A 24,487-nucleotide genomic window follows, 5' to 3' on the forward strand; every position below is an offset into this window, starting at 1 on the left:
GCCTTTCTGTCACAGCACGCCAATTCTTTTGGGGAATACATGAAAGGAAGATATTGAACAGAAGAGGACGAGTCCTCTGAGACATTTTAGTAGACACCAGAGGTGCACCGTAGTAACTCAAACTAACAATATGCCAGTTTTCAGGTGTGGATGTTGCAGTCTCTCACCATTTAGGACTAGCTTTGACAGTGAATGAATAGCACTGAGAAAAACAGAAATATAATCCTTCCGTGAGATGTCTCGGTAGTAGGGGTCTTCCATCCTCTAGGCTCAGATCTCGGTACAGGGTTCGTCGACACGCGGCCCACAGGCCATTAAGTGAAAAAGGGGACTGGGTCCCAGCAGTAGGTCCCCGTCCCACCATCACAGAGACAGAGATACAGAGCTGTGCCTCCCCTCCTCCTCTTCCTCCTTCCCTTCATCCTGCCGTCACGCAGAGACCGTACTAGTCCACCAGGCCCCCTCCGCCTCCTCTTCGTCGTCGTGGGTTACGGCACACGGTGGGGGTGCCCTTGCCAGACGTAGAGACTCGGAGAGCAGTGACCAGCACAGCCTGCTTTCTGTCACCTCTGTAGTGGAAAAAAAGAATAAAATCACAAAGAATTCCCACTAATAAACAGAAATACACACATGATGGTATCTAAATGTAATCAAGGTATGAATTGATTGTTATTTTCAAATACAATCTCTTTTTGGACCTAGTTGTGGTTAATTTGCAGCGTACAAATGATTATTATTATTGTTTTACGGCCCCCCGACCGTTCACTCTGACAAAAATGTAGTTGCCTTCTCCTTCCTTAAGATCAGATTGAACTGAGAAAGATAAGCCTCCTCTCCCCATCTCAGTGATTTAATTCTCTAACCTCTGTCCTCTCCGTCTCCTCCAGGATGTCCGCGGCCCGTGGCTGTGGAGCATGGGGAGCTAGTGAACCAGACTGAGGCCAACCGAGGCTCCTCCCCCCCTGGTACCCTGCTGTCCTATAGCTGTGAGCCGGGCTACGCCCCCGATGGACCCACCACCATCACCTGTACCACCGCTGGAACATGGTCCCACCTGCCTCCACGCTGCATAAGCACTAATGGTTAGCAACACACACACTGTCATACGAACACACTGGGGGAGCTATACGCAACACACACACACTGTCATACGAACACACCGGGGGAGCTATACGCAACACACACACACACACTGTCATACGAACCAACCGGGGGAGCTATACGCAACACACACACACACACACACACTGTCATACGAACCAACCGGGGGAGCAACACACACACACACACACCAGTACTTGTCCTTCCTTATGCATCTTATTGGCTTTTTCTAATCTGCATTGATTAGAATAATTGTCTGACCTCTCTCCCCTCTCTCTCCTTTCCCTCCCCTCTCCCCTCTCTCTCCCTTCCCCTCTCTCTCCCTTCCCCTCTCTCTCCCTTCCCCTCTCTCTCCCTTCCCTCTCTCTCCCTTCCCTCCTCTCTCCCCTCTCTCTCCCTTCCCCTCTCTCTTCCTTCCCTCCTCTCTCTCCCTCCTCTCCCTCCTCTCCCCCCCAGTGTGCCCCCCTCCCACGGAGCCAGAGAATGGAGGGTACAGGTGCCACCCGTCCCCCTGCCACCGCCTCACCCAGAAGACCGTGATAGAGTACTTCTGTGACGAGGGCTACGCTCTGAAGGGGGACTACAAGTTCCTCACCTGTCAGAATGGGGAGTGGGACGTACCCATGCAGATCACCTGCCGCCTCAGCCCAGGTAAGACCCAGAGTAACTTCTCCTCCTGTCTTACCTGTTGTAATATTAGGCCTTTTTACCAGACCACTTTTCTGCCTGAGACACGGATTCACTGTGAGGCAATTATTAAAAAACCTATTACATTTCAAACTCAACTGACAAAAGAATCCAAAAGTATTCTGTCTCTCTCTCCCTGTCAATTCAATGTGTTATTGGAAAGTACATATTGGTATTGCCAAAGGAACAATCCTAAACCACTCTCTCTCTCCTTCTCAGATAAGGAGCCGCGGTCTCCGTTGGCGATGCCAGCGCTGTCCATCGTAGCGTCCACAGCCTCCTCTGTGGCCCTCCTGCTGCTGGTGGTGGTGCTGTTTGTTCTGCTGCAGCCCAAACTCAAGTCCTTCCACCACAGCAGGTACACACACCTTCAATACATGTACATGAACACACACACACACATCTTCAGAGTATTTACAAGAACACACACACCTTATACCTCTGCATGTGTATTTTGCTGCCATTTTGGGCCCGTCAGATCCAGTTTGGTGAAGACGTAATGTAACTGGTTTTACAAGTTAACAGGCCAAGCAGATGAAGAAGCTGTGAAAGTGAAAGCTGCAGTAGAAATGGTTCAACAGTTCACTAACAGGTGTGCATATCGCTCACAGACGTACTGTCTCTGGTTCTGTGATTAACAGTCAGTTCTCATTAGATCTGATGTTAGGCCTGGTGGGGGGTTGTGAGGCCTGGGGGGCTGTGAGGCCTGGGGGAATCTATGATGAGTTCCACAACTACCTCTAGTCTACACAGGGCTCTGTTAGGACAGGAACATCACACAGCACCATACCACCATAAATATTGGGTGGCATGCAATATCCTAAATCTCTTTCTCTCTCCCTCTTCTCTCTCGCGCTCTCCTTCCCTTCTTTCTATTTCATTCTCTCCCCCTCCCTCCTCTCTCTCTCCCCCTCCCCCTCCCTCCTCTCTCTCCCTCTCCCCCTCCCTCCCCCCCTCCCCACTCTCTCCCCTCCCCTCTCTCTTCCTCCAGGCGTGAGCAGGGTGTCTCAGGCCAGCCAGCCTCTATCGTGGTGGAAGGGGTCCAGGTGGCCCTCCCCTCCTATGAGGAGGCCGTGTACGGCAGTGGCGGCGGCGCCTCTCTCCCCCCACCTCCAGAGTCCCGGGTTCAGATCGTCCTGTCTGAGGGCCCCCGGGGGGCCGAGGGCGGAGCAGAGGGACTGAGTCCCAGCAGTAGGTCCCAGTCCCACCATCACAGAGACAGAGAGAGAGATACAGAGCTGTGCCTCCCCTCCTCCTCTTCCTCCTTCCCTTCATCCTGCCGTCACGCAGAGACCGCACTAGTCCACCAGGCCCCCTCCGCCTCCTCTTCGTCATCGTGGGTTACGGCACACGGAGGGGGTGCCCTTGCCAGACGTAGAGACTCAGAGAGCAGTGACCAGCACAGCCTGCTTTCTCTCACCTCCGTAGGCGACTTCTCTGATGGTAGGTGGTGTCGTGTGTGTGTGTGTGTGTGTTCACATGCATGTCCTCAACTGTTGATTGCTTAGTGTTTACATTGTTTACCTTTTGTAGTCCTGACTCTCATTCCATCTTCACTTCTACCTGTGTTTATACATACTGTAGCCTGATGCTAGGATCTCTAACACTGATCTCTGTCCTCTCTGTCTCGCTCCTCTCTCTCTGTATCTCGCTCCTCTTTCTCTGTATCTCGCTCCTCTCTCTCTGTCTCGTTCCTCTCTCTCTCTGTCTCGTTCCTCTCTCTCTCTGTCTCGTTCCTCTCTCTCTCTGTCTCGCTCCTCTCTCTCTCTGTCTCGCTCCTCTCTCTCTCTGTCTCGCTCCTCTCTCTCTCTCTCTCTGTCTCGCTCCTCTCTCTCTGTCTCGCTCCTCTCTCTCTCTCTCTCTGTCTCGCTCCTCTCTCTCTTTCTCGCTCCTCCCTCTCTCTGTCTCGCTCCTCCCTCTCTCTGTCTCGCTCCTCCCTCTCTCTGTCTCGCTCCTCCCTCTCTCTGTCTCACTCCTCCCTCTCTCTGTCTCGCTCCTCCCTCTCTCTGTCTCGCTCCTCTCTCTCTCTGTCTCGCTCCTCTCTCTCTCTCTGTCTCGCTCCTCTCTCTCTCTCTCTCTCTGTCTCGCTCCTCTCTCTCTCTCTCTCTGTCTCGCTCCTCTCTCTCTCTCTCTCTCTGTCTCGCTCCTCTCTCTCTGTCTCGCTCCTCCCTCTCTCTGTCTCGCTCCTCCCTCTCTCTGTCTCGCTCCTCCCTCTCTCTGTCTCGCTCCTCCCTCTCTCTGTCTCGCTCCTCCCTCTCTCTGTCTCGCTCCTCTCTCTCTCTGTCTCGCTCCTCTCTCTGTGTCTCTCTAGATATCCCCCTGTTAAAGGAAACCTGAAGCCCCTGCAGCAGCATCACTCCGCCCCTACAGCTGAGCAGGAAACTAAGGCTTCTGCTGTGGCCTACTGGGGCTTTCTAGCTGAACGATACCACCCTACCTTATGTCTCTGAACCACAGAACTACAGAATTACCCCTCGCAGCAAAGACAGGAATCATGTCAAAGAAACTCAACCTCCCTCCCCCTCTACATCTGCAACTTCTCACACGGCGCAAAGACGAGCAGAGTCCACTTCACCCCCAATTATTACCACCCATGCACAGAACTTAGACAAACCATGTCCACCAACAGTATCCTCTACCCATGTCCTGGCTACCCCTTCTGCAATGATCTCGAAACTACCCGTGTGGAGAAAAGACAAGACTACCCTCTTTCTCTCTTACTGGGAACTGACGAGCCCTTAATACCTCCTGTCCCCCTCAGTTTTAGAATGGACAGACAGACAGACAGACAGACAGACAGACAGACAGACAGACAGACAGACAGACAGACAGACAGACAGACAGACAGACAGACAGACAGACAGACAGACAGACAGACAGACAGACAGACAGACAGACAGACAGACAGACATCAATCAATCAATCAATCAAGTGGTTCCAGCTGTAGATTGCAGGAAATGACCCCGCTGTACTCAGCAGCACTACCTTGTTAATAAATTCTGAGGAGAACCCTGATATAGTTCTGGTACTCTTCCCTCTAGGCCTAACTTCCTGACCCCAATCATCCACACTTCCCTTTAGGCCTAACTTCCTGAACCCAATCATCCACACTTCCCTTTAGGCCTAACTTCCTGACCCCAATCATCCACACTTCCCTTTAGGCCTAACTTCCTGACCCCAATCATCCACACTTCCCTCTAGGCCTAACTTCCTGACCCCAATCATCCACACTTCCCTCTAGGCCTAACTTCCTGACCCCAATCATCCACACTTCCCTCTAGGCCTAACTTCCTGACCCCAATCATCCACACTTCCCTCTAGGCCTAACTTCCTGACCCCAATCATCCACACTTCCCTCTAGGCCTAACTTCCTGACCCCAATCATCCACACTTCCCTCTAGGCCTAACTTCCTGACCCCAATCATCCACACTTCCCTCTAGGCCTAACTTCCTGACCCCAATCATCCACACTTCCCTCTAGGCCTAGCTGCTTGACCCCAATCATCCACACTTCCCTCTAGGCCTAACTTCCTGACCCCAATCATCCACACTTCCCTCTAGGCCTAACTTCCTGACCCCAATCATCCACACTTCCCTCTAGGCCTAACTTCCTGACCCCAATCATCCACACTTCCCTTTAGGCCTAACTTCCTGACCCCAATCATCCACACTTCCCTCTAGGCCTAACTTCCTGACCCCAATCATCCACACTTCCAAACGCTTTATCTCAAACCACAAGGCTAGTAGCTAACATAATAATGCTTTTATCGCTGCTGATGATGCTGATGATGAAGATGACGGTGGATACAAACTTGTGCATCTCCCTACTCTAATGGGGATAAGGAGCATCTCTCTTCAGTGAGGACTATCTTGGTTTGGGCCTTGGCCTGGTCTGCTGGCGTATGCTGCACGTTCTCTCTAGTGATGGATCGATGACGGCCTGCAGGGGCCCACGCGGTAGCCCTGTCTGTCCGCTCTGTATGAAGCCCCTCTTCCTTTCTCCGCTGCCACTCTCTGGCATCTTCTTGGGTCAGTCAGCGCCACTTTCGTCTGAGGGGACTAGGAGTGACGCCACCTGTCAGAAGACGATGCACGATGGATGGATGGAGGGAGCACGTCACCAGACCAAGCACCTGCAGGGCTACACACAGACAGTATCACTCTATCATGATAAAATACGATTAATGACACGCTTGCCTTTTCGTCACAACAACCGATATCTGTGTTGTGTTGAGCCCATCTGCTCCCCTGTTGATGTGGCTATCAGCTGGGTTTTGTTTGGGAGGCATCAGTATATTTTTGCAACCTGGCTGTGGAACTGAACAACACACCGACTGTTTCATGAATGAAGAGGGCTGCACTATATTGTTAAATGAACTAAGGCCTTGTTGTTTTTTTACATGATGAAAACATGTTTGTTTGGTGACTGGACATTAGGTCACATTTCTTTTTCCAATCTATTTATATTGTGTGGCTGTAAGGTTGGGTTCACTAGAGGTGTTTGTCACTTGGTCCGGATGCGCTAAATGTGCGTATGCATGTGTGAGAGTGTTGTGTTTGTGTGTGTCTATCTTTGCCTCTGTGTACGTCAGTTAGGCGAGAGAGAAAGGACATGTCCATAGAATGGGTACACCAGAAATATTACCCAGGATTTCCTGCCCTTAGTAGAAATGGCTTCACACAGCTACCCCAGTTCAAGATGGCTTCCCTCTTTTCCTGCTTTTTACAACGGTCAGAAGAACAAACAGTCATTACTGTAAGAATACAGTACATCATGTATATTTAAATGTTCAAGGACTAAAATGTCCTCCATTTTTCTGCAGAGTTGCTTCAGAATAACCTTGTGGATCTGCGACTTTTAAAAAGCTTAAACTGAAAAACCTTGCTCAAAACCGGAGCATTGACACAACTGCAACTGGTTGCAGGAAACGACAGTTATCTTTTGTTGTAAATGTTCAGTTCAAATTTAAGTGAGCAGTTTTAATTTACCTTTGATGATAAAAACCACTCGTATACGTTGAGTTGAGGTCATCATCCTAGCTCATTAGGTTGAGGAGACACGGTCTGAGTCTAGTCTGGCTTTTTGAAGAAAAAAAATGTCACTTAAAAAAAAAAAATATTGTTTATTTGTCGGTCTTTCCACCTGTCATTGGCTTCATAAACGCAAACAGAGAACGTTGCCTTAGACCTGGTACATTTTATTACTTTGCTTTTGTTTCTACTTGTATCGTAAGTTTCCATCTTTACCTGCTATGATATTGAAGCGTCTTCTGTGTTTCCCAATGGCCTTACTTTTGTATTTTCTAGTCATACAACTGTCTTGTGTATTTTTCAATGTGTTTTATTTTTGTTTTTGGACTTGACTAAAGAAAGCCCATCCTCTTCTCTCTGTCCACCCCAAGGCGTCTTCAGCAACCGTGATTTTTCAAAAGCCTAAGCACATGAAACAAATCGCCCTTCTTTCTTTCTTTTAATGTCTATCATACATTGTAAATGTTGCGTGTTAAGGGACTATTTCTTTGCGTCCAGACCACCGTTGTACAGTGGTGTTTCCTCCATCTCTTGATTCTGCATTTCAATGCTTTCATGTTTTCTTTTTTTCCTCTGTACATTGCAGTGGGTTGTGAAGATCGTATTTTAATATTTGTATAAAGTTTAATTTAATTCTACGGTGTGTGTGTGTGTGTGTGTGTATATAACTATTTCTAATTAAAGCTTTTTTGAAAGCGTGTGAGATGTGATGTTTTTTTACATTGAAGATCATATTGTCTTTTTCAAAAATAGTTCCCTATTCCCTATATAGTGCACTACTTTTGACCAGAGCCCTATGGATCCTGGTCAAAAGTAGTACACTATAGAGAATAAAGGGCAATTTGGGAGGCAACCCATATTGACATTTCTATACTGAAAAAGAATGCAGGCCGGGGGTATTCCACTACAAATTCAGCTGGTCATGGCTTCCACTTACCTTGGTTTTGTGTTTGATTCACCCAGATCGATTCAGGCGTACATTGGCATTTCTTTACTCAAAAGGGTTTCGGAACGTAAAGTAGATTAACACTGTGGTTAACCTTTTATATTGACCCACTTATTCGGCCCATGTTTCCATAAAACCAATTAAACCCGTGATTCATTAAATGAAACCGGAAGGTTTGACCTCCCTGTTTTTAAGAGGACCTAGACCTTCTGTAACCTCCATGTTTTACATGTAAGGAAGCAGAACAGAAAACACAATTTAAGAACACCTGAATTGATCTGCGTTTAGTGTTTTTATTCAGCGGCCCAAAGATTGATGTGAATGAAGTAAGTAAGCAGGCTAAAAGATGGATAGACCCATAGTAAACATGGGTGAACGGCCTGTAGAGAACAGATGCTTGAAGGCCTACCCACTGTGACCTCCTCAAGGACACTCCTGGACAACCACACCTCATTGGAGGGCAGATTGTGTCTTTAACATCAGCCATAGTATCATGATACTGGCTAGCTGTTCATCTTACTAACTGTAAACATAACAGCAGTATATATCTGTACATCAACTCTAGGACATAAAGCGCCATTACATTTTATATTGGGTCCCACTACTACTATGATGAGTGACGAGTGCCACCAACCATCGTTTTATGTAGATTGTGAACCCTGTGACTAGGTGATACCTAGCGGCTAGATAAAGTACTACCAAAGATTTTTTATAACTAAACCAAGACAGACCACCGCTTGTTTCCAATGCGAACAAATGAGTCATAGTGGGCAGAACAAGCAAGGAGGTGGGCAGAGCCAAGCACAAGCTAGTGAAATCCTATTGGCGCGTTGTAGGTCATATCTGCATATTTCCGTTAGGGAATGCCTACTCTGTGAACTGCCCGTGTGCAATTACTCAATTTGCAAAAGGGTGAAGTCTACAAAACGTAGTCCGTTCTGTTCATAACAGAAAACTGTATTGAGATAAAAAAAAATATTTAATTGATGAGAAGATTTGCATAATATCGGCCAAAATCCATCTCCTCCCCTTGCCCGCCAGTGGGCTTCCTCTCACTACCATATTTGGTAGTGAATGGAATCGCAAACCAGATGCTTCACATTTATACATCCAGGGAAATATCTGTCTGGTTGTTCTATCTGTGGTACTTCTGCACGGTGTCATTGAAAAGCCGACTCCATTTTGTGTGCGTGTCTTTTTCGCTGTGTTTTCAAGAGGCAGCAAGCAGCAAGTCAATCCCTCAGCAGAAGAAAAACACAGAAAGGTATGTTAAAATGAAGATTTTCACAATTAAAATGGATGTAACTAATGTTAATGCAGTAGTATTGCCCGTCGGAAACAATGTGGTTCACAAGCTTGTTAGCGTTATCTTTGTGGTGTTTATCTTGTGTTTGCGAACGCAATCACAAGGCCCCCCCCAAAAAAATGCACGATGACTGTCGCAGTTAAGGTAACGATAAATACTCGCTTTTAAAACCTCCGGCATGAGTATACATGATTGCACGGTTTATTATATTTGTTTATTTTGATAATGTATTGAACTTCTGTTTACGTTCTGCAGTTTGTAAACGATGGCATTCTAGCTAACGTTAGCTAAAATTGCTAGCTAATGAATGATGTGGTTGTGCGCATTAAGTATTTCTGGTGACTGTGCCACCTGACACGACGTTTTAACAACATTCCTTCAATAGTGTTTTTTGTTTAACTATTTGTCATCATAGGTCGTTTTTTCCTTTCTTTACTGTTTTGCTATCAGATACACATCCTACAGCCAGAATGAGTGGATGCCGCATATTTGTCGGCCGGTTGAACCCGTCTGCCAGAGAGAAGGACGTGGAGAGATTCTTTAAAGGATATGGCCGCATCCGAGACATCGACCTCAAGAGGGGCTTTGGTTTTGTGGTCAGTATACATTCAAATTGCACACGACCATTTCACAATGCATTGTTCTTAGCCCCAGGCTAAGGAGGCAGGCAGTTGGCTCTTGGTTAAGTGTAGTGAACGCGCATACAGGCTTCTTCTAGTTTTGTGGTCAGTCTATACACAATGAGTACAGTTACATGCACACTAAGGTTACTGAGAATAGTCCGATTTAATTAATATTTAATTTAAATGTTTGCATACTTTGCAAGAACGATTTCTCTCACAATCCTATTTACACAGACACATCTGAAATCAGGCTACCTAATGGAACTCTGATATATGCCGAAAATTGCCACTCAAATTAAACGTTCTACCACAGCGACCATGCTAATTTTGTGATGCCTATTTGATTCTGAGTTAAGGCCTATAGGGGCTTTCATATATTCACTATCTACTCCGATTTCAGGAAACTAAGTAGTGAATGTTTTGTAAGAAACAACTTTGCCAGCATTATCATGTTGTCAAATTTACTTTGGGCAGATGCCAATGTTGTTCAAAAATAGCTAGCGACGCTAACGTTATACTGCGTATGAAGTCAATCTGGTGACTTCAAAACGATGACAAAAGGTTTTCCTCAATTATTTGCTTCCTTTAGAATGTCATTGTATTTCCAAGCCACTGTAATGCACTTTTGATAATCTTCATCAGCGCTCATTGATGATGCATTGAGTAGAATGCTCAGTCGGACATCAGTCCAAAATGAGCATTCAAAATAATATTGTGACAACATGCAACTCATGAATAAACAAGGAAGAATTTAGATTGTAGCCATTCTAAATACATCTGCAAGATGTCTTGCCAATTAGCAAACAGTCTCTGTAGTAGCGATTCCCTATGCACTGGCACAGAGGAGAGCTGTCCATAACGCTTCCACAAAAATCTGCTTTCCAAACGTTACTCTTTTGGGGTGAAGTTCCCATTTTATTGCGTATATAAATAGCTCCAAAACACATTCCTATTCAAAAAGGTGCGGAGATGCAGTCTATAAGCTGTATCTGTGATACGGTAAGAACTCTGTGCTCTCCTCTCACCTGTACTAACCCTTCCTGGTCACCTGTGCTACCTACATGCACGCAAGACCATTGGCCCATGACCCCAACATATAGTACCTGCTGGTACTAAGTAGAAAATAACCCTTGACAGACATCGTATACACAACTCCTAAACAGGCCAAAATGGCTCATATTCTCCATACTACATCTCTATACACTGTCTACATTGGGCAGGTGCATGTGCTAACTAATAACAGATCATGTCAATGTGGCTAGTTAACCTCTCTAGGGTACGTGAGACGTTAGCGTCCCACCTCTTCAACAGCCAGTGAAAGTGCAGTGCGCCAAATTCAAAACAGAAATCCCATAATTAAAATTCCTCAAACATACATGTATTTTACACCATTTTAAAGATGCACTTGTTGTAAATCCAGCTACAGTGTCCGATTTCAAAAAAGCTTTACGAGGAAAGCAAACCAAACGATTATGTTAGGTGAGTGCCTATTCACAGAATAACACACCCATTTTTCCAGCCAGAGAGGATTCACAAAAGGCAGAAATATAGATACAATTAATCACTAACCTTTGATCTTCATCAGATGACACTCATAGGACTTCATGTTACACAATAATGTATGTTTTGTTCGGTAAGTTCATATTTATATCCAAAAATCTGAGTTTACATTGGCGCCTTACGTTCAGAAGACACAAAACATCCTTTGATTTTGTAGAGCCACATCAATTTACAGGAATACTCATAATAAACATTGCTAAAAGATACAACTGTTATGCATGGAATTTTAGATGCACTTCTCCTTAATGCAACCGCTGTGTCAGATTTCAAAAAAGCAAACCATGCAATAATCTGAGTCGGCGCTCAGAGCACAATTAAGACACAGATATAGCCGCCATATTATGCAGTCAACAGAAGTCAGAAGTAACAATATAAGCATTAATTTACCTTTGATCTTCATCAGAATGCACTCCCAGGAATCCCAGTTCCACAATAAATGTTCGATAATGTCCATTTATGTCTAAATTCCTCGTTGTTCTAGCGTTCGGTACACTTTCCAAACTCACGGCGCGCGGAAAGTACGGACGAAAAGTTTAAAAGTTATTACAGTCCGTAAAAACATGACAAACAAAGTATTGAATCAATCTTTAGGATGTTTTTAAGATAATTCTTCAATGTTCCAACCGGAGTATTCCTGTGTCTTCAGAATTGCGATGGAACAGAGCTCGCTGTCACGTGAACGCGCATGGTCACTTCATGGCAGACCTGACTCATTCCTCTCTCCTTCGGCCCCACTAAACAGTAGAGGCATCAGACAAGGTTCTAAAGACTGTTGACATCTAGTGGAAGCCTTAGGAAGTGCAACATTACCAATATCCCACTATCTTCAATAGGAGCTGAGTTAAATCGACCAACCTCAGATTTCTCACTTCCTGGTTGGATTTTTTCTCAGGTTTGTCTTCCTGATGAGTTATGTTATACACAGACATCATTCAAACCGTTTTAGAAACTTCAGAGTTTTCTATCTAAATCTACTAATATGCATATTCTAACTTTTATGGCTTTGTAGCAGGCCTCTGGGCATGCTTTTCATCCGGATGTGAAAATACTGCCCCCTACCCCAAAGAAGTTAACAAGAGAACTTTCAGGGGATAAACTAGACTGGCAGCTATATTAAATACTACCCGCAAAACACCAGTGTCAACAGTGAAGAGGCGACTACGGGGTGCTGGCCTTCTAGGCAGAGTTGCAAAGAAAAAGCCATATCTGACTGGCCAATAAAAATAAAAGATTAAGATGGGCAAAAGAACACACGCTGGACAGAGGAAGTCTGCCTAGAAGGCCAGCAACCCGGAGTCGCCTCTTCACTGTTGACGTTGAGACTGGTGTTTTGCGGGTACTATTTAATGAAGCTGCCAGTTGAGGACTTGAGGCGTCGCTCTCAAACTAGAGACACTAATGTACTTGTCCTCTTGCTCAGTTGTGCACCGGGGCCTCCCACTCCTATTTCTATTCTGGTTAGAGCCAGTTTGTGGTGTTCTCTGAAGGGAGTAGTACAGTGTTGTCAAATCTTCCGTTTCTTGGCAATTTCTCGCATGGAATAGCCATAATTTCTCAGAACAAGAATAGACTGACGAGTTTCAAAGTTTTGCTTCTGGCCATTTTGAGCTTGTAATCGAACCCACAAATGCTGATGCTCCAGATACTCAACTAGTGTAAAGGATTTTTTTGTTGCTTTAATCAGGAACCGTTTTCAGCTCTGCTAACATGATTGCAAAAGGGCTTTCTAATGATCAATTAGTCTTTTAAAATTATAAACTTGGATTAGCTAACACAACAGGAGTGATGGTTGCTGATAATGGGCCTCTGTACACCTATGTATGCATTCCATTAAAATTCTACGTTTTCCAGCTACAATGGTCATTTACAATGGCTGCAATCCCGGTAACGGGATCGATATGACAAAAACAAAAAGGTTCAGGGCTCCAAATTCAAAACAGAAATCTCATAATTAAAATTCCTCAGACATTCATGTGTCTTATATCATTTTAAAGGTAATCTTGTTGTTAATCCCACCAAAGTGTCCGATTTCAAATAGGCTTTTCAGCGAAAGCACTACAAACGATTGTTAGGTCACCACAAAACCACAATAAGCACAGCCATTTTTTCCAGCGGAAGATGGCTTTCACAAAAACCAGAAATAGAGATAAAAATTAATCACTAACTAACCTTTGATTATTTTCATCAGATGACACTCATAGGACTTCATGTTACACAATACATGCATGTTTTGTTTAAGTTCATATTTATATAAAAAAAAATCTGAGTTTACATTGAAGCGTTAGATTCACTAGTTGCAAAAACATCAAGAGACTTTGCATAGCCACATCGTTTCAACAGAAATACTCATCATAAATATAGATGATAATACAAGTTATACACATGGAATTATAGATATACCTCTCCTTAATGCAACCGCTGTGTCAGATTTCAAACAAACTTTACGGAAAAATAAACCATGCAATAATCTGAGACGGAGCTCAGAACAATAGCCAAATTAGCCGCCATGTTGGAGTCAACAGAAACCAGGAAATACATGATAAATGTTTCCTTACCTTTGATGAATTCATCAGAATGCAGTTCTAGGAATCCCAGGTCCACAATAAATGCTTTATTTGTTCGTTAATGTCAGTTATTTATGTCAAATTAGCTCCTTTGGACATGTTTACCAAACCCAAAGCGCGTCCACTATAACGTGACGAATGTCCAAAAGTTCCGTTACAGTCAGTAGAAACATGTCAAACGATGTACTGAATCAATCTTTAGAATGTTGTTAACATCGTGAATAACGTTCCAACCGGAGAATTTCATCGACTTCAGTTGACCGAAGGAACGGAGCTGACTCTCACGTGAACGCGCGTGTTCAATGCGTGATCACCTCCTGCCAGTGATCACTAATTCCTGTCTCCTTCGGCCCCCCTTCACATTAGATTCATCAGACAAAGTTCTATTGACTGTTGACATCTAGTGGAAGCCGTAGGAAGTGAAAACTCATCCATATCTCGTTGTAATGTCAATGGGAGCTTGGTTGAAAATCTACCTCGGGAAAAATCCAAACAGGAAGTGGAACTTCTCAGGTTTTTGCCTGCCATATGAGTTCTGTTATACTCAGACATAATTCAAACGGTTTTAGAAACTTCAGAGTGTTTTCTATCCAATATGAATAATAATATGCATATATTAGCAACTGGGAATGAGGAGCAGGCCGTTTACTCTGGGCACCTCTGTGCACCTTTCATCCAAGCTACTCAATACTGCCCCTTCAGCCATAAGAAGTTAACAATGTCTACGCTGCATTTCTGATCAATTTGATGTTTTAATGGACAAAATGTGCTTGTCTTTAAAAAACGAGGACATTTCTCAGTGACCCCCAAACTTTTGAACGGTAGTGTGTGTTTATATATACACACACACACATTCAAAAGTTGAGTCACTTAGAGATGTTCTTGTTTTTTTTTTATTAAGAAAAGCACATTTTGTCCATTAAAACATCAAATGGAATTAGTAAACACCTTACTCTGCTATACTTTTTTAAATAAAGTTTAGCAGAGTAAGGTGTTTACATTACTAATGCCATACTCGGCCATCTGCCAAAATGTTTTTTTTTTAAATATAAAATCGTTAGTGTGCATTTAAATCTAGTCCCTGACACGCTTAGCTAAGCCCTCAATTACAAACTCCGCTAACTCATTGCTATGTTAGCTAGCTAAATGTTCTAGAATGGATAGTGGTCTGAATGTTCTATGTTGTTGTCCAGGAGTTTGATGATCCCAGGGATGCTGAGGATGCTGTTTATGAGCTGGACGGCAAGGAGCTCTGCAACGAGAGGTAAAGTGACGGCGTCACCGTTCACGGTGGACATTTACACATCACAACCATGTTGACCCACATATTCAATTAAGGATCAGTGGTGGTTAGAACATCCTTCAATAGCCCTCTGTTCTCTCATTCCCCCCTCATCTCTCCATTCTCTCTCTTAGGGTAACCATTGAGCACGCCCGTGTGCGCCTGCGTGGTGGCCGAGGACGCGGTGGTGACAGAGGAGGTGGTGGTGGTGGTGGCGGCGGTGGTGGTGGTGGCGGCGGTGGTGGTGGAGGAGGGGGCGGAGGGCGCTTCCCAGATCGCTACGGCCGTGGCTCCCAGGATAGTCGGAGGTATATGGACATTCATACTATCAGCTAGCCTCCTACTATTCCCAGTGGGGACTTTACACACTCGTCGCTAACATATATAGATTCCAGATATCTGAAGTCCATTTTACATGTGGACAGTTGAGACAAAATACCCACATCAAGGTGTTATTAAACCAACTTCAAAAAACTGGTTTCTGTACGTGTCTTTCACGGTTTGTTCATCACCTGAGGCACGCGCACAATGTAATTGCGTCCATGCATATGCCAGGATATAGACATCTCAGTACCAGCATTTTAAAGTCTGTTTAATAATACATTCCTGTGGATATTTTGTCTCAAATTTCCATAAGGACAAACCAACCAAGTGGACAACCGGCAGAGTAAGTTCAAATGACAGTTTATTCCACTTTCTGTCAATATGAAGCACCTTTTGGAAAATTGCTATGAATATAAACTATGTATACAAAAGTATGTGGACACCCCTTCAAATTAGTGGATTCGGTTATTTCGACCACACCCAATACTGACAAGTGTATAAAGACCTGTAGGCCTTACTGAAGACATCTGTGACTTTCAATGTGGCACCGTCATAGGATGCCACTTTTCCAACAAGTCAGTTTGTCAAATTTCTGCCCTGCTAGAGCTGCCCCGGTCAACTGTAAGTGCTGTTATTGTGAAGTGGAAACTTCTAGGCGCAATAACGGCTCAGCCGTGAGGTGGTAGGCCACACAAGCGCACAGAACGTGAGCGCCTGTCCTCGGTTGCAACACTCACTACAGAGTTCCAAACTGCCTCTGGAAGAAGCGTCAGCACAATAACTTTGTCGGCAGCTTCATGAAATGGGTTTCCATGGCCGAGCATCCGCACACAAGCCTAGATCACCATGCGCAATGCCAAGCGTCGGCTGGAGTGGTGTAAAGCATGCTGCCATTGGACTCTGAAGCATTGGAATATCATACTTCACCATCTAGCAGATCGACGAACGAATCTGGGTTTGGCGGATGCCAGGAGAACACTACCTGCCCGAATGCATAGTGCCAACTGTAAAGTTTGGTGGCTGAGGAATAGTGGTCTGAGGCTGTTTTTCATGGTTCGGGCCCCTTCGTTCCAATGAAGGGAAATCTTAATGCTACAGCATACAATGACATTCTAGAAGATTCTGTGCTTCCAACTTTGTGGCAACAGTTTGGGGAAGGTCCTTTCCTGTTTCAGCATGACAATGCCCCCGTGCACAAAGCAAGGTCCATACAGAAAATGGTTTGTCGACATCGGTGTGGAAGAACTTGACTGACCTGGGATGAATTGGAATGCCAACTGCGAGCCAGGCTTAATCACCCAACATCAGTGTTCGACCTCACTAATGATCTTGTGGCTGAATGGAAGCAGGTCTCTGCAGCAATGCTCCAACATCTAGTGGAAAGCCTTCCCAGAAGAGTGGAGGCTGTTGTAGCAGCAAAGGCCCTTGGTTTTGGAACGAGATGTTCGACGAGCAGTTGTCCACACACTTTTGGTTATGTAGTGTAAATCCAACCTAATCTAGGAGACCAGCAAGCTATCAGCTCCGTGTGGGCTGAGACTGCTCTCATCCCCTTTGAACTATTTCATTATTATTTTTTATTTTTAGTCAGTCATGGTCCTGTAGACACAAAGCATAGTGGGAGTGTTCTAGGATCTGATAACAAATGGACAGGGGGGAAACTGATCCTAAATCAGTACTGAGGTTCTCTCTCCCACCACAGCAAAAGTATTAGGCTACTAGTCGGGACCAAATCCCGGCTTTGACTAGAAAGAAGGAACTACATCCATGACCCACCAACGGGTTCTCACCCACTTGTAAGGGAACCACGATTCTAGATCATCTGCAAGGTTCTCACACTGTTCTTTGTCTCCCCCTCATCGCAGTAGGAACCCTCCTCCGATGCGTACGGAGAACCGTCTCATCGTGGAGAACCTGTCATCCCGCGTCAGCTGGCAGGTGAGTTCCTTACCTGGGCGTGTCTCTACCTGCCTGTTAGTAACTCCAGGCTCTGACTGATCAGACGGAGAGAACGCCCATACCTGACATCTTCACTAGTAATGACCTCAAGGCAACTTCCTGGTGCAGTCCAGGTAAACACTAATACAAGACTCATACTCTTTTCTTTTTTTTCTTTTTTTTTGCCTACGTTTATTTTAGTATATGTGGTAATATTCCATGGGCTGAGAGCAAATAATTATGCAAATCAACAGCACTAAATGTGTTGTGATTGGCCCAAATGGCTCCTTGCAAAGTATTTAATAACCTATCAAGAGCTCTCAGTACATATCCAGCCCTTTCCTGAGAGCTTCCGGTGGAGAAATGGCTATTTACTGCAGATAAAGAATGCAGTTGATTAGATACAAAAGAGGGAGGGAAAAAAAACATTTGTCTGTTTTTTAATTTTAACCAATTCTTCACCCCTTTATTTGCCAGCCTGACTGTTGTGTCGTATGGAAGAGAGCGCTTCTTATGGTGGAGTTAACCCAATCAGGGTCCCTCTCTGGGTTGAGCCATGTCGTGCCAGCCCCAGTGTGCCAGTCAGCCCGCTCCTAGTTGGTTCCTCTCCTCCTGCTGGTCGTATGAGAGAGTGCTCCCTCGCTTGGTCGGGGGTCAGGTCCCAGCCCCGGGTTCCACTACTCTCTCTCTGCTCTAGAAGCGCTGGCTGCCCCTTCGCTCACACTCGCTGTCCCCCTGGTGGTGTGGGGCCTCGACGGCCGGAGCGCCGTGCTGACAGAAATCACAAACAGAGGCAGAAAGAGGAGAGTCGATGATGGTGTTCATGATGATGATGATGGTGGCGGTGTTTTGGTCTGATCCATGGTGGTTCGTTAATTTGAGAGGCTTCGATCGATCCATATCTCCCCCCAATTCCCCCCCCCCCCCCCCCCTTCCCGTGTGCTGTGGTTCCGTCCGCACATCGCGAGAGGTGCCCAGATGTGGATAAAATCTGCTGAGCGAGGTCACGAGGGTCAAGGTTGGATCACGAGGTGCGATCAAGGTGGTTATGGTATGGTGGACTAGGAGAGCCTGCTACGGCCCGCTCCAAAGGGGTCGCTATCAGGTATTAGTTTCCTCTCTTCCTCCCTGTTGACTCTCTGTACTGAGACTGAGGGGGGTGCTGAGCCCTAGATGGGGTTCCCGTCCTGGGTGTTAGGGAGCGCCTGTCTAGCCAGAGACGACAGGGCTCTTGGGGTTGATCAACACAAACACCTCTGCTGGTCATGCAGACTTTTTATATTTATGACTATTCTGTGTAGTTGTTTTTAAAGAGAGCGGGGTCCAATAATTTTGAGACAATGCAAAATAATCCAAATAAATGTTCAGGTCGACTTGAAATATTTGACGTTAGCTTCCTCCGTTTTACAGATCCAATTGCCGATCACGTAGGCTGTGTTTACACAGGCTGCCCAATGGAGCAAAGTCCTTTAAAAAAAACAAAATTCATTACTTTTTGTTCGATGATACAATAGCAGTCAGTTAACGTTACTTTTTTTTAATGAAGCCTCTATGTGTTTTTTGATATTAAGTAAATTTTTACAAGTTCGTTGACGTTAGCTGATGAAGATTGTCAAAGTGGAAAATAATAGGGTTTTGGAATGAATGCCGGCTAAGGTCAGCACAAGTTTAAGAGCTCTTATACGTTTTCTTCTGAGATAATCGCAGTCCGTTGACATTACATTTTTTATGAAGCCTTTTGATTTGACATAAATGCTTTTTTTTTTTATTGACGTTTATCCAAAACCCTACAAAAACGCTGTTCATTTCCCCATTGTCCAACGAACCGTGGCGTAGTTGGTGCCTTCAAAAAGATGCCGTTACTATTTCTCTTTAGTGGAGGTGCATAAAGACGGTGGCCCACACGCACTTACCACAAATCCTTTGTTTTGATAAGTTGTCGGTATTTTTACATTGCTCCCGGTAAAAAAAAAAAATCATATAACAGTGGTACATGAGCCTAACTTTAGCTCCAGGATGCCGTTAATAAAAAAAATAAATTGAGTCGATTTATTGGCAAGTTGAACCATGCCGTGGTTTAAAGACTGGATAGTGCTAAAACAATGACGTCCTATCTGCAGTCTTTATGCACGCTCGACGTTCTGTTCCCCCCCCCCCCCCCCCTGACTGATTGGTCTTTTGACCCATCAGATATTTTTCAGTGCTGATATGATTGGTCAAAAGACCAATTACTAGCAAAAAGATCAGAATGTGTAAACAACCATTTGTTTTTCCGGCCAAGGCTTTCATCACATTTCATTAGGAACGGTCTTAAGCTGTAGGGCTTTGTAGCCTCTGTTCAGTTGAAAACTTAATTTTGGCCATTTTGCCAAGCTCTTGGATTTGCTACAAAGGAGTTTCTTAAGGAGGTCTGTGGCGTTTTCTAAACAGCTAGTTCTGTCAAGTTGACTGGTCGCAGACGTCAATGTATCCACACAACTTCGCACATAGACAGACCTTACCGTTTTAACTAACTACTTTCATAACACAATGACTTAGTGTTGCTGGACCAGACAGCCAGTCATTTTGCAGTGTTCTCTGAGGTTCTTGGACCCCTCTTGTTATCTTAGGCTTTGTAGTTGCTCTATGATATCTAACCTTTTTTCTCTTTGGGGAAATATGATGCATTATGTTGACATTGTTGTCCTGGTCCGGTCCTAACTTAGCCTGTCGTTGTGTAGGACCTGAAAGATTTCATGAGACAGGCGGGGGAAGTCACGTTCGCAGATGCCCACCGCCCCAAGCTCAACGAAGGGTAAGAATGAAATGAGCTCCCCCAGCTGTTCTTCCTAGACTTGTAGACTTGCCAACATCCATACTGCTAATAATACAGACATTAAACCATACTCCTCCTAATAATACAGACATTAAACCATACCCCTCCTGGTGTAGCGGACATTAAACCATACTCCTCCTCATGTAACGGACATTAAACCATACTCCTCCTCATGTAACGGACGTTAAACCATACTCCTCCTCGTGTAACGGACGTTAAACCATACTCCTCCTCGTGTAACGGACATTAAACCATACTCCTCCTCATGTAACGGACGTTAAACCATACTCCTCCTCATGTAACGGACGTTAAACCATACTCCTCCTCGTGTAACGGACGTTAAACCATACTCCTCCTCGTGTAACGGACATTAAACCATACTCCTCCTCGTGTAACGGACATTAAACCATACTCCTCCTCATGTAACGGACGTTAAACCATACCCCTCATGTAACGGACATTAAACCATACCCCTCATGTAACGGACATTAAACCATACCCCTCATGTAACGGACATTAAACCATACTCCTCCTAATGTAACGGACGTTAAACCATACTCCTCCTAATGTAACGGACGTTAAACCATACTCCTCCTAATGTAACGGACGTTAAACCATACTCCTCCTGATGTAATGGACATTAAACCATACTCCTGATGTAATGGACATTAAACCATACCCCTCCATACCCCTCCTGATGTAGCGGACATTAAACCATACTCCTCCTGATGTAATGGACATTAAACTATACTCCTCATGTAAAGGACATTAAACCATACTCCTCCTCATGTAACGGACATTAAACCATGCTCCTCCTCGTGTAACGGACGTTAAACCATGCTCCTCGTCGTGTAACGGACGTTAAACCATGCTCCTCGTCGTGTAACGGACGTTAAACCATGCTCCTCGTCGTGTAACGGACGTTAAACCATGCTCCTCGTCGTGTAACGGACGTTAAACCATGCTCCTCGTCGTGTAACGGACGTTAAACCATGCTCCTCGTTGTGTAACGGACGTTAAACCATGCTCCTCGTCGTGTAACGGACGTTAAACCATGCTCCTCGTCGTGTAACGGACGTTAAACCATGCTCCTCGTCGTGTAACGGACGTTAAACCATGCTCCTCGTCGTGTAACGGACGTTAAACCATGCTCCTCGTCGTGTAACGGACGTTAAACCATGCTCCTCGTCGTGTAACGGACGTTAAACCATGCTCCTCGTCGTGTAACGGACGTTAAACCATGCTCCTCGTCGTGTAACGGACGTTAAACCATGCTCCTCGTCGTGTAACGGACGTTAAACCATGCTCCTCGTCGTGTAACGGACGTTAAACCATGCTCCTCGTCGTGTAACGGACGTTAAACCATGCTCCTCGTCGTGTAACGGACGTTAAACCATGCTCCTCGTCGTGTAACGGACGTTAAACCATGCTCCTCCTCGTGTAACGGACGTTAAACCATGCTCCTCGTCGTGTAACGGACGTTAAACCATGCTCCTCGTCGTGTAACGGACGTTAAACCATGCTCCTCGTCGTGTAACGGACGTTAAACCATGCTCCTCGTCGTGTAACGGACGTTAAACCATGCTCCTCGTCGTGTAACGGACGTTAAACCATGCTCCTCGTCGTGTAACGGACGTTAAACCATGCTCCTCGTCGTGTAACGGACGTTAAACCCAATGTCTCAGTTATATCCTACTGACCTCTTTTTGTCATGTCGGTCTTCAGGGTGGTTGAGTTTGCTTCTTACAGCGATCTGAAAAACGCTGTTGAGAAGCTGTCTGGCAAGGAGATCAATGGAAGGAAAATCAAGCTGATTGAGGCAGCTAAGAAGAGGTGAGTTGGTCTGGAGAGTAAGACCTTCTAGATGTTTCCTCTAAGGAACTGAGGGAAGGATGCACTATCAGCGTATTTGAAATAGGGTTTCAGTGAACTGATAAGACGGTTGGTTTTATTTCGGGTAAATCCATTTGAATTAAATCACTTTTTCCATCTGCTTTTTTTTGTTGTTGATTGAATCTAAATACTTCCCGTGTTTGCTCATTGAAGTGGTCAGAAAGTGACTGTTGGACCTGAATGCCAAAACATTCAAGAGATGAAAGTGCTCAAAGTTGAACTATTTTCCATAACATGAGACATCCATGTCTTCATCACTGGAAAAGATAAGCGGTTGAGTACCATTTTATCATTTAAAAGTTTACAAACAGGGTTGTCAAACTACTTGATTATTTCTTGAAGAAAAATATTTAAGATTGTCCTTTTTAAACTTTTTTTATTTTTTGTATATTTTGTAGATTAGACTTTCACATCACCTGATGTTTTTGTGTTGTGCCTCCCATCGGTTGAAAAACGACATGCTCTTGAATACAGACAGGATGGGTGTCATTACGATCTCAGAAATAGAATGAACGTATCCCTACAGACCATTGCAATTTAGCTGGTTCTCCGTTGACACTTTATATTGATTTAATATCTTCCATTTACTACCACAACGATACACCAACGGTTCACCCACTGTCGAATGTCAACTTAAATGCTAATCCAATAGGTTTCCTATAGAGGATTGACAGTAAAATGTTAAAACAGATATTACTATTAAAGTCAATGTTCTCCCTCTCTGGACCTCTAACCATCTTTGCGGTGCCATTTTGAAAGTTGAAATTTAAATTGTATACCATTTTAGTACATTTTATCAGCCAAAACATGACACCCAGCCTGTGTTCAAGAGCATGTCTCAACTGATGGTGGCACAATATAACAACCGTAGCTGTAGAAATGTCTAAGCTACAACAACATGCTAATATGGAGGGAGGGAAAGGTTCACGCGTCTTGAGTCATGTTAAAGGCGGGAAAAGAAGCCTTTTTTAAATGTAACTTTTTTTGTCAGCTTTTAAAAGATAATCCTCAACTGATTTATTTTCCAGTGATTTAAAGGCATGGTATTTAAAATGGGTCAACTTTGAGCGTCTTTGTCAAGGTTTTGACATTCAGGTCCAAAAAGTCACTTTCTGACCACTTGGGTATGTAAAGGTTCTGTTCAAATCCAAAGTGACTTCACGTGGGTTTCTCCTTCCTTTTTCCAGGGGTTCCAGGAGTCGTTCCCGCTCAGAGAGCTCCTCTCGTTCCCGTTCTCGTAACCGTTCCCCGTCCCGCTCCAGGACACCCCGTCGCTCCAGGTCCCACTCCCCCAAGAGGGACTACAACCGCTCTCGTTCTCGGTCCCACAGCGGCTCCCCGGCCCCCCGTGGTGGCGCAGGAGCTGCCCCCGGCTCCCCACCGCCCAGGGCCAAGGAGACCTCTTCCACCTCCTCCAAACGGCCCTCCAAGCCCAGCAAGTCTGCCTCCCCCCACTCCCCTCCCCCTGCACAGCGTGCACCTTCCAGGTCTCGTTCCAGGTCTAGGTCTCGTGGCTCTCGTTCCCCGTCCACAGACAGCCGCCACTGAGTATTGAGAACAGGAATATACATGTTTTGACATGAACACACACACGTAGCTAAAGCTCACTCTCGCACACAGTACATGAATACACTCACATTAAGACAAACATGAGCACACACACAGTTTTAGTAAGCCTACAGGCCAGGGCCAGGAACTTTCACACCTAGCAGTACTGGCCTCCTGACCCTGTATTAACCCTTCTGTTTCCTCCCTACGGCACCCCCCTCTTCTGACATGGCTGATCTTTGACCTACTGCAGCATCGTGTGTGTTCTCAGTAACAGCATCAGTCTCTGAACACAATGACGGTTTCATTTTGAGCATTTATTCCTAAACCTTTTTGTTTTGTACTTGGTTTTGTTTCGGTCAGTATTTTTTACTTAGAATGTTTTTGTCATTCAAAGCTCATGCGTGATTGATTTTCCCCCCTCTCCCTGCTGTTGGTTGGCAGCTCTGATATCATGAACTGTTGAGAATTAAGTCCTGTTGCATGATGGTAATGAATGTGATTGGGTAAGGTTTTGGGTCGTACCATTCTCATCTCAGTGTAGGGGTGGTGTAAGGTTACTGTTTGGGGATTTATGTTTTATGCTGTTATTTTTGATAGAATACCATCTCTTTTTTTCTCTCTCTTTTTTGGTGTGTGGGCCTTTGTTGTGTTTGGCAGTAAAGATGTTTTATCCCCCAGTGAAGATGTTTTATCCTCAGTGAAGACACCTCGTGAAAACGTTGTGCTGTTTTTATTTCAACCCATTTGTATTGAATGTTTAAATGGAGTGGTGTTTCTGTTTAGCATTATATTCCCTTATACAACTTATTGTGACGAGGTTAACACCTAGACAATAGTTTGGAAAATAAAACCTTTTGTACACTAAA

General features: G+C 44.9%; 2 protein-coding genes across 2 annotated transcripts in view; both read left to right on the plus strand.

Moving 5' to 3' along the window:
• Positions 1 to 7,519, plus strand: part of LOC120024091 (sushi domain-containing protein 6-like) — a 56,663-nt gene extending 49,144 nt beyond the window's left edge. The window contains exons 3-7 of the mRNA XM_038968222.1: positions 888 to 1,082; positions 1,558 to 1,752; positions 2,008 to 2,146; positions 2,780 to 3,231; positions 4,100 to 7,519. Coding sequence (XP_038824150.1) covers positions 888 to 1,082; positions 1,558 to 1,752; positions 2,008 to 2,146; positions 2,780 to 3,231; positions 4,100 to 4,125 — 1,007 coding nt within the window. The 3' untranslated portion in view covers positions 4,126 to 7,519. The remainder of the gene's footprint in view (positions 1 to 887; positions 1,083 to 1,557; positions 1,753 to 2,007; positions 2,147 to 2,779; positions 3,232 to 4,099) is intronic.
• Positions 7,520 to 8,918: 1,399 nt separating this feature from the next.
• LOC120024081 (serine/arginine-rich splicing factor 5-like) lies at positions 8,919 to 24,487 on the plus strand. The gene is made up of 8 exons (XM_038968202.1): positions 8,919 to 9,029; positions 9,522 to 9,667; positions 15,012 to 15,082; positions 15,235 to 15,408; positions 17,290 to 17,362; positions 20,083 to 20,156; positions 21,903 to 22,010; positions 23,258 to 24,487. Exons 2-8 carry the CDS (start codon positions 9,542 to 9,544, stop codon positions 23,616 to 23,618), a joined length of 987 nt encoding a protein of 328 aa, XP_038824130.1. The 5' UTR covers positions 8,919 to 9,029; positions 9,522 to 9,541; the 3' UTR covers positions 23,619 to 24,487.

Source organism: Salvelinus namaycush, chromosome 29 (assembly GCF_016432855.1).
Source record: "Salvelinus namaycush isolate Seneca chromosome 29, SaNama_1.0, whole genome shotgun sequence".
NCBI classification, from domain to species: Eukaryota; Metazoa; Chordata; class Actinopteri; order Salmoniformes; family Salmonidae; genus Salvelinus; species Salvelinus namaycush.